Source organism: Amborella trichopoda, chromosome 9 (assembly GCF_054954075.1).
Source record: "Amborella trichopoda isolate Santa Cruz 75 chromosome 9, AtrichopodaSantaCruz75HAP2 v2.0, whole genome shotgun sequence".
Taxonomy (NCBI): Eukaryota; Viridiplantae; Streptophyta; class Magnoliopsida; order Amborellales; family Amborellaceae; genus Amborella; species Amborella trichopoda.
Genome location: NC_142344.1, coordinates 34,811,149 through 34,822,202, shown reverse-complemented (window position 1 = coordinate 34,822,202; position 11,054 = coordinate 34,811,149). Strand labels below are relative to the sequence as shown.

The following is an 11,054-nucleotide window of genomic DNA, read 5'->3' as shown; positions in this document are numbered from 1 at the left end:
AAGTTGTACGAACCGTTAAGAAGTGAGCAGTGTTAGTCAGTCGGTCCACAATGACCCAAATACTATCATGCCCAATACCAGTTTTAGGCAAGCCAGAGATAAAGTCCATAGTGATGTGTTCCCATTTCCACTCTGGCACGGGCAATGGTTACAACACTTCGGTGGGTTTCTGATGTTCATCTTTTACTTGCTGACATATCAAGCACTTAGAGACAAATTGTGCCACTTCCTTTTTCATATCATTCCACCAGAAAGTCTTCTTCAGGTCTTGATACATCTTAGTACTGCAGTATAACGGGAGTAGTGTACTTCCTCCAAAATAGCCCGCTTCACACTCTCATCATTCGGCACACATATCCGATCTTTAAATCTTAACAGATCATCACTGCTCACAAAGAAATCATCCTTTCTACTCAGCTTTATTTCTTCTAGGATTTTCATGAGTTGGGGATCTTCTTTTTGTGCCATTCGAATCTGTTGAAAGAGTCGAGGCTCCATCCTCATACAAGCAGTCATTCCTACCCCATCACTAAGGGGCAGGGTTGGGTGCCACTCCACTGCATCTTCTAATAGTTTCATTTCTCGAATCATTAGATGTGCAATTGATACCACGAGCTTTAGGCTCAAAGCATTTGCTACTACATTGGTCTTACCCAGTTGGTAATCAATGATACAATCATAATCATTCAGTAGGTCCATCCATCTTCTGTGCCTCATATTTAACTCCTTTTGAGAAAATAGATACCTGAGGCTCTTATGATCTGTAAATATCTTAAACTAGGCCCCATAGAGGTAATGTCTCCAGATTTTCATGGAAAACACTACATCCATGAGTTGGGTAATTTTGCTCATACGACTTTAACTATCTGGAGGCATACGCTATGACTTTCCCTCGCTGCATCAGCACACATCGAAGCCCTTTATGAGAGGCGTCAGTATAAACTACAAAATCCTCGTTCCCTTCGGGTAAGGCCAGTATCTGGGCCGTGGTCAGTCTGTTCTTTAGTTCTTGAAAACTTATTTCACAATCATCTGTCCACACAAACTTCACTTCTTTCTGAGTTAAGCAAGTCAGGGGGAGCGTTATCTTTGAGAACCCTTCTACGAAGCACCTATAATATCCTGCCAGTCTTGGAAAACTGCGGACCTCAGTCACATTTGTCTGTCTTCCCCACTGAAGTATAGCTTCAATTTTATAAGGTCAACGATGACTCCATCCTTGGATACAACGTGCTAAAGGAAGGACATGCTCGAAAGCCAAAATTCACTCTTCCCTAATTGAGCGTACAACTTCTCTATCTTTGGAGTCTGGAGGACCATTCTTAAGTGCTGCCCATGCTCTTCCAGGTTCCTTGAATATACTAAAATATTATCTATAAAAACCACCACAAAATCATCTAGAAAGGGTCTAAAAACTCTATTCATCAAATCCATAAAGACAATCGGAGCATTGGTCAACCCCAATGGCATTACCAAGAATTCATAGTGTCCAAACCGGGTTTTGAATGTGGTTTTGGGGACATCTTCTCCCTTGACCTACAGTTGATGATAGCCTGACCGAAGGTCAATTTTAGAAAACACTTGGGCCCCTTGAAGTTGGTCAAAAAGGTCATCAATTCTAGGCAAGGGGTATTTATTCTTCACAGTGCCTTGGTTCAGCTGTATATAATCTATACAAAGCCTTAAAGACTCATCTTTCTTTTTCACAAATCGGACCGGTGCACCCCAAGGTGACACACTGGGTCGAATGAACCGCTTTTCCAACAACTCTTGCAGTTGTTCTTTTAGTTCCTTTAATTCGGCTCGGGCCATCCTATAAGGGGTTTTAGAGATGGGAACGGTGTCTGGAACCACATATATCTCAAATTCTACCTCCTTGACTGGAGGCAAAGAGGTCAACTCCTCAGGAAAAACTTCAGAATATTCCCTCACCACTGAGATCTCTTCTAACTTGGATTGAACATCCTGATTCTCTACTACATACGCCAAATACCCAACATATCTTTTGGCCAACAGGTGAGAATCCCGAAGGGCCAAAATAAGGTGCATAGGGTAACCATCATTAATACCCACAAAGTTCAACTCAGGCTGATTTGAGCTCCTAAATATTATAGTTTTATCATAGCAATTTACTGTAGTATAATGTGTGGACAACCAATCCATGCCCAAAATAACATCAAAATCTTGAATTTCTAACAACATCGAGTCTATAGGTAAGACACATCCTTCAAGCAAGACTCCATAGTGTTTGTAACCAATATTTGTTTCTAAAGATTCCCCCATAGGTGCATACTACCAAAATCCAATCAAGAAGTGCAGGTCTATCATTCATGTGGCATGCAAAGTGAGGTGCAACAAAGGAGTACGAAGATCCAGGGTCAATCAGAATTTTAGCTTCCATGGCACAAACAAAAAGCGTACCTCATATTACAGAGGCAGACGCCTTGGCTTCTTGTTCTGTGAGAGCAAATACTCGACCTTGAGTCTTCGGTCGGTGTTGTGGTCCCTTGACCAGACAGTCTTTGATCAGGTGGCCAGGATTACCACATCTGAAACATGCTCCTGCCCTTCTTCAGCAGTCAGTCGCAAAGTGATTGTCCTTCCCACAGTATGGGCACGTCGGGCGCTGGTTCTCCCTTATGTCGCTCGGAAAGGTCTTCTGAATCTTCTTATTCCTTTGGTTATCTCTTTCCCTGAAACTTCTCCTTGGAGGTAGTCAAGTCTTCCTCCCAAGGTTCCCAAATTGGGCTGGCCCTAGTCTTTCCTCTTTTCTTAACCAGGACTCTTGTCTGTCCCTCTCAATTTTCATGGCAAGGTCTACCAAAAGGGAGAAGGTTTTGAGGTTTTTCGATGTCACCCTTCCCCTTATATCGAGTCTGAGGCCTCTCTCAAACTTGTTCTCTTTCCGTGCCTTGGTATTAATGATGTGTGGCGCATATCTTGACAGCTTAGCAAACTTGGCTGCATACTGTTCCATTGACAGGTTTCCTTGTTGTAGCTCAATGAACTCCATGTCCTTTCTTTCTCGTAAAGAATCAGGGAAGTACTTCTCATTGAATGCTTCTAGAAAATTTCCCCAGCTTACTTTTGTCCATGACTCTTCCCATGATTGCTTTACTAAGCCCCACCAGTGCTCAACATCTCCTTCTAACATGACTATTCCCAGCCTAACCTTTTGCTCATTAGTACAGTGTAACACATCAAAAATGTTCTCCACTTGTCTCCTCCACCGTTCCGCTTTCTCCACTCCCTCGTGCCTCAAGAACATCGGACGTGCTAGCCTCTTAAATATTTCTATCAACCCACTGTCAGTCAATTCAAGGGCAAGAGTAGCCGAAGCCGGCATGCTGTCTTTCATCATTTGGGTCATGGTCCCTAAGGTCTTAAAGAATTCACAGAGGGCTTTTGTATTCTCATTGCTGAAGCTCGCATTATTAACACTAGTCCTCAGCATCTTGACTTAAAACAAGAGCACCCAATTACTAACCTAATCAAGACCCTTCTAGACATACTCCTAAGACTCTCTAGGCCAAGAATCCTATCCTGACTGCTTTGATATCATAACTGTCACGACCCCATCCCCTGACCCCTGCCGTCCCAGCTGAAGGACGACAGAGTGCAGGATCACGACCAGAGTTCGAGAACGTCACTCAGGTGGGAGTAGGTCAACGCATTTAGAAATGTAGAATCAAAGCAAACCAAGAAAGAAATAAAAACTTATTCATCAAGCAACATAATACCGCACAAATTAAAACCATTATGTACATATAAAATCTCTAAGGGTTCTCTACAATTCTGTCCAAGGCACTACCGACCTGACAATAACAAGACATTATTACAACAAAACAATGTTGTGGCACCGCCACTCGACACCTACTATAAAAAATTTCCTTGATCAGTCCCGACCTTCAGCCACCTGCTACCACTGTCCAGTTGCCCCCTCAAGAAAGGTCAGTTATCACTCTACACAGGTGGAAAAATAAGAAGAATGAGCTAAAAGCCCAGTAAGTAGATCACTACCCTTACCTTCCCACCTACATGCATATATATAATAACATGGTCTATGGTTCATCAGAAATCATACTGGCATCACAAGGTAGGATCGTGCATCAGAATATATATATATATATATATATATATATATATATATATATATATATATATCGTATATAAAGAGAGTATTATTTAGATATCAGAGTATCTATTGTTCTTGAGATGACAGCTACATCAATGCTTATTACAGTTAAAGTCAGATGTTCACACCGAATGCCTAATTCAATCAAGCAGAACAGATCTATTTTCTCCCGAACTAGAAACCACATCGATCAAGCTAAGTCAATCCTATAACATGGAACTTCTATTCTTATTCAGGAGGGAGGACAATAACAAATGCAAGTTCCATTTCGTAATATCCTTACTCACGCATACAATCCCTAACGCGCTTTGGGGTTTTCGATAGGCTGAGGCCTTGCTAGACACAGTCCTCTCCTTATGCCTTCAGATGAGAGGGCATTACATTACCATTAAAGGGCCAAATGCGTAGTGCCCATAACAATTTGGGGGGTGCGCCTATCCTGTTATTCACAGTCACTCCTCGACTCCACTCCTATCATAGGAGTCGAGGTACAATATACCCAACTAGCAATGGGGGACCCATTGTGAGGTGATCATATCACAAATACCAATTTTCGGTATAGCAGAATCACAAATCCAACTATCAATGTAGGACCATTGCGTAGCGTTCAGGGCACATATAACATTCTCACATATAACGGAATCACAGTATCCACTACCAATGGAGGACCCATTGCGTAGCGGTCATGGGACATATAACAGAATCACAATATCCACTACCAACGGAGGACCCATTGCGTAACAGTCATGACACATATAACAGAATCACGATATCCACTATCAATGGAGGACTTATTGTGTAGTTGTAATGGCACATACAACAGAATCACATATAACAGAATCACAGTATCCACTACCAATGGAGGACCCATTGCATAGCGGTCATGGCACATATAATAGAATCACATCTAACAGAATCACAGTATCCACTACCAATGGAAGACCCATTGTGTAGTGGTCATGGCACATATAACAGTTTCAATATAACAGAATCACAGTATTAATCAGTGACACCGTATCACAATATCATATTTTAAGTATCACAGTATCACATTTTCCTGTAATTTCAGACAATGATGTCCAGTCAAAAACAGGGTCATAATATTCGATCCATTAAGAATTCAGAAACGGTTCCAAAAATAATTTTATACTAGACACACATATCTTCCAAATGGGGGTGGTTTGAAATTTTTTGAACCCCGATTGGCCATTCAAAAGTCCATTAGAAGGGAGGCATCTCATCTAAAACCTGTTGTGCAGTTGGGACAATGACATGTTCCATTTAGCACAATTATAACTTTCAATCCATAAAGCATTTTGAAGTGTTTCTCATCAAAATTTCAATTAAAAACATGTATATTTCAAACAATGGTAGTTTGAGAACATTTGGACTCCATTTGGGCATTCAAAAGTTCGTGACAACCAAAGTAATGGTTTTGGATTTTATGATATTTGTCTACAGTGACATATTTTACAAATGAATGAATAACTCTCAATTTAATAGGAATTTCGAAATATGTTCAACATGTTATTTCAAGCATGCTCATAGATCTTTCAAATGGCAGTGATCTAGAAGAAAAACTACTCCATTTTGTCAGTTAAAATTCATGATAACAGAGACATTAGTTCTGAAATTTTACTAAATCTGCCAATAGTGACCTACTGGCACATTTTAAGCATAACACTTCATGCATAGAGAATTTGAGCAATATTCAAACATGAACATTTTAGTAGATACATATATCTTTCCAATGACAGTGATTTGAGGCCATTTGGACTTCATTTTATAGATCAAAAGTAAATTACAAAAATATAGAACCATCCTGGAAATTACAGTGCAGTTGTAGCCTTATTCAAAATGACAACCAATTAATCCCAAATTATACTACATCTTAACATAAAACCTTTCTTATTGGCTATTAGATACATATAAACACTTTATCACAGGTTTTACATGGAAAGCAAAGAAGATTTGATACTCATTTTGGGCATGCAAAGGTAAGCTAAAGTGCTGGAAATCATGGTATAATAGTGTACACATACATCCACTATTCATGCATTTACTCATGCTCATTCTTATACTTAATTCTTGCTAAATACATACTTAATGACCTACAAGATAGTTGACCCACTACCTTTTGTGTGAAATGGAGTTCCCAGATTCCCTCCCACAACTCACTTCTCAAGCTCCTCAATTTGGGCTCCAACAAAGGTTAGAAAGGGGGCTACAAATGCTAAGTGTTTTTGGCTTGTAAGAGTGAGAACTTGGTCTGAGGGAAAGAGAGAGAGGCTTATGTAGCCAAAAAGTGTGAGGTGGCAGCTTGGGGTTTCTATGTGGTAGTTCAGTGGCATGTAGATTGACACTTGGCAATTGTGGCAGCATGCAGCAAGTAGGTAGCATCCATGGGCCATGCACAGGCTCAGCAGCATCGCGCACAGCGGCACTCTTTTTTACTTCTTTCTCACTGCCGCGCGCTCACTCTCTTCGTCTTCTCTCTTACCACCATACATACTTTCTCTTCTTCTCTCTTTCACCGTCGTGCGCATTTTCTCTTCTTCTCTCTTTCACTGCCATGTGTACTTTCTATTCTTCTCTCTCTCATCGCCGTGCGCAATTTCTCTTCTTCTCTCTTTCACTATCGTGCGCACTTTCTCTTACTTTCTCTCTCACCGTCGTCCACACTTTCTCTTCTTCTCTCTTTCACCGCCATGCAGACGTTCTCTTCTTCTCTCTTCACCGCCGTGCGTACTTTTTGTCTAAGAAAGTCTGGGTCGTTACAGTTTTCAAGAAATGGGTCTTATGTATTAATGATTTCTCAGAGAAATTTGCATAAAATTAGGGTCAAATTTAGAGAAGTTGAGAGTTAAAAGACATTTTGCACTGATTCTTCGAGAGAGAGAGAGAGAGAAAGACTATGTTTTCGACCCTAGATCATAACTATGGTTGGTGAAATAGGGCTATGGTGACTTCAGATCTGGCTGGAGGAAACAAAAGGTAATGATCTCTACATTAATTTACCGAAGAAGTCAACGATTGGGAAACCAACAGCAGAGAACTCCAATCGGCCATAAGAAAAAAATCAACGATCGGCGAAGCATTGATTGAAAAAAAACTCAGGCAAAGACAGAATTGATATGGCTTTGATACCATGTTATAAACTGTATTTTTATATATTTGGACCTCAGGCCCCCATGGAAGATTATTTCAAAATACTGTAGAAAACTCTATTAAATTACTTGATCAAGAATATACAAAACTCTATATAAATATAAAGCCAGTAACAGTTAAAGATAAATACCAATAATTATGGATAGACACCACCTAATCTTATCAAGAGATATGTATCCATACAGATGATATGCATCCGTATGATATATATCCTAATCTTATCAAGAGGCATATTGATATGTATTCATAATCAAGTATATTAATATGTATCCATAAAGATGATATGCATTAGTATAATACATATCGTAATCTTATCAAGAGGCATACTGATATGTATCCATAATCAAGTATATCAATACTAACATGAGATATCCATATCCTAACAGATCATGGAAGTACTATTGAAATAAACCCTAATGTGGTGCACATTTTTGAAATGCAATATATTGGTGCCAAAAAGCATGTGGAGGTAGCCCATGGCCCCTTAAGAACACCCACCAAGTTTCACCGTGATCTGACGACGTTAAGGTGGATCAGAGACAAAATCTTTTTTCAGATTTGGCCTCTAACATGCTAGAAATGCACCTTATAACTATAACCCTATCACATGTCACTTCATATGAATACCAGACCACTTCCATTGGATTCAGAAGGTCTAAAAACCCTCAGATATAAAATATCAGCTCATTCAGACACTTTTAGACCATTCTATGGCTAACTTACCCAAAACGGTAGGTTACACGCTATTCTGGTACACCCTCGATGAACCAGTTTCCATATAAGGAAAGTGTTTAAGCCAGATCAAGCTTAAATTTCACGAGGATCATCGTCTCGTTGACGTGCACGTTTTGATATATGGCACAACCCATGAGGTGACCCGAGATGAGAGAAATATTAGAGAGAATTTGCTTAAGAAAACTCATGTATTGCATATTTTTAAAAGAAGAAGATCCCTTCAATCAAATGGCCACAACATGAAGCCTCGACATCGGATTGGCTTGAAGTTGGGCCCGTTACGGCCATGAGGTCGAGAGCTTCGATTCAAGCTAAGCATCACACATGATGAATGACTAGAAGGGTTGTATTTTAAAGTAGCAAAAGAAGCATTTTCCAGTGACCGGAATCCAAATTCCGGCAAGTTCCCCAATTCGGCAAGTGGCGATTTGGACACCAAATCAAGCCATTCTCATCACCAAACTATCTTGACGACTTCCTCGTCATTCCACGATAAAAAGATTGATCAAAACCGGTAAAGAACAACCATGATCCGAGATCTAAGATTGCACATTGATCATCTTTTGACGAATTTTGCCGAGAACTCAATGCTTCAATTCGAGGATCAAAAGATATGTCAAAACGATCACCTCGTGGAGACCGTCATGTTCGTGGCATTCTTTTCACTGAAAAATCATCGGAAGGACCCAAAACGAACCCCGAAAGATCATCGTCGTTCATGGCCACTTTTTGGGGACCATCTTGTCATTTGGAAGATTGTGGGTAGGGGCAAAATGACCATTTTTCTTAAAAAACAGGATTCAAATTTAATTCATGAAAATTGTATGTTCTAACAATTTTAGTTATTTTTTAGCATCCACCCTTGTTTCAAGGGGATCTCTATATAAGCATTTGTAACCCTAAGTTCAAAAGGAGGGGAAATTAATGAGATTTGGCCCTAAGTTTCAAGGGGATCTCTTTCTCCTCTCTTCTCTCTCTCTCCTCTCTCTTTCTTTCTCACTCTCTCACTCTCTCCCACGGTCAATCGGGCTGGTGGCTAAGCTTCTGGCCTGACTTCTCTGCCCCTCTTTCTCTCTTTCTTTCTCACTCTCTCTTCACGGCCAACCGAACCGGTGGCTAAGCCGCTGACCCACCTTCTCTTTCTCCCTTTCTCTCTCTTTCTCTTTTTTTCTCTTCCCTTCTCTTTACTTCTCTCTCTTTCTCCTCTTCTCTCATTCTCTCTCTTCTTTTTATCCCTCTTCCTCTATCTTTCTCTCTCCCTCTCTCTTCCTTCTCTTCTCTCCCTCTCTCTCTTCCTCCGCTCTTCTCTCTCTCTTCTTTTCTCTTCCTTTCTCTCTTCCTCCTCTCCCCTCTCTCTCTCTCTCTTTCTCCTCTTTTCTCTCTTCTCTTCTCTCTCTCCTTCTCCTCTCTCCTCCATTCTCTCATCTCTCTCCCTCTCATTCTCTCACAGTCAACCGGCTCCCTTTCTCTCTCTCTCGTTCTTTTTTCTCTTTCTCTCCTTCTTTTCTCTATCTCTCCCTCTCCCTCACGACCAATCGGACAGACAGCTAAGCCATCGACCTGCCCCCTCTTCTCCTTTTCTCCTCTCCTCTTTCCTTTTCTTCTTTCTCCCTCTCTCTCTTCCTTTCCTCTTCTCTTCTTCCTCATTTCAATTCTCTTCTCTCTTTCTTTTTCTTCTCTCATCTTCTCTCTCTTCCCTTTTCTCTCCTCTCTCTCCTTCCCTTTCTCTCTATCTCTCCCTCTCCCTTACGACCCTTATGGTCAACCAGGTCAGTGGTTTACTTATCTCTCTTCGTTTCTCTCACTTCCTCTTCCTTTCTCTCTCCCTCCTCTCTTCCTTCTGTTCTCTCTTCCTCCTCTCTTCTCTTTCATTTTCTTCTCTCTTTTCTTCTTTCTTTATCTCTCTTCTCCCTTTCTCCTTTTCTCTTCTCTTCTTCTTTTTCTCTCTCTTTTTCCTCTTTCTCTTCTCTTTTTCTCTTTCTCTCATCTCTCTCCTCTCTTTCTCTCTCACTCTCTCCCACGGCCAACCGAATCAACGGCCACTGGCCCAATTTCTCTATCCCTCTTTCTCTCTTTTTTATCACTCTCTCTTCACAGTCAATCGGGCCAGCAGCTAAGCCACTGGCCTACCTTCTCTTTTTCCCTTTCTCTCTCTCTCTTTCTTTCTCCTCCCTTCTCTTTCATTGTGTCTCTCTCTTACTCCTCTTCTCTCATTCTCTTTCTTCTTTTCTCCCTCTTCATGTATCTTTCTCTCTCTCCCTCCTCTCTCTTCATTCACTTCTCTCTCTCCCTTTCTCTCTTCCTCATCTCTTTTCTTTTCTCTTCTCTCTTCTCTCTCTGTCTTCTTTTGTATCTCTTCCTCTTCTTTTCTCTCTTCCTCCTCTCTTTTATCTCTCCCTCTCTCTCTTCCTCCTCTCTTCTCTTTCCTTTTCTTTTCTCTGTTCTTCTTTCTTTCTCTCTCTTCTCCCTTTCACCTCTCTTTTTCTCTTTCTCTTTCTTTCTCCTCTTTCTCTTTCTCTATCTTCTCGCTCTTTCTTTCTCACTCTCTCCTATGACTAATCGGGCTAGCGACTAAGTCGTTGGCTCGACTTCTCTTTCATTATCTTTCTCTCTCTTCTCTTCCCTCTCTTCTTCTACTCTCCTCTTCTTTCTCGTCTCTTTTCTCTCTCCTTCTCCTCTCTCTTCCCCTCCTCTCTCTTCCTTCTCTTCTCTCTATTCTTCCTCTCTTCTCTTTTCTTTTCTCTTTGTCTCTTTGCTTTTCTCTCTCTTCCTCTTCTTTTTTCTCTCCTTTCCCTCTCTTTCTTCTCTCCCCTCTCTCCCTCTCTCTCTTTCTCCTCTCTTCGCTTTCCTCTTCTCTCCTCTCTCTCCCTCTCGTTCTCTCACGGTCAATCGGACCGGTGGCCAAGCCGTCGGCCCGCCTTCTCTTCTCCCTTTATTTCTCTTTCTCTCTTTCTTCTCTCCTTCTCTTTCTCTCTATCTCTCCTTCTCTTCTCCCTTTCTCTCTCTCTTCTTTCTC

At 41.0% G+C, this 11,054-nt stretch overlaps 1 protein-coding gene across 1 annotated transcript; it reads right to left on the bottom strand.

Moving 5' to 3' along the window:
- Positions 1-261: 261 nt before the first annotated feature.
- LOC148780503 (uncharacterized) lies at positions 262-717 on the bottom strand. Its single transcript, XM_088847801.1, has one exon. The coding sequence runs from the start codon at positions 715-717 to the stop codon at positions 262-264; it is 456 nt and encodes a 151-aa protein (XP_088703927.1).
- Between the last annotated feature and the right edge of the window lie 10,337 nt (positions 718-11,054).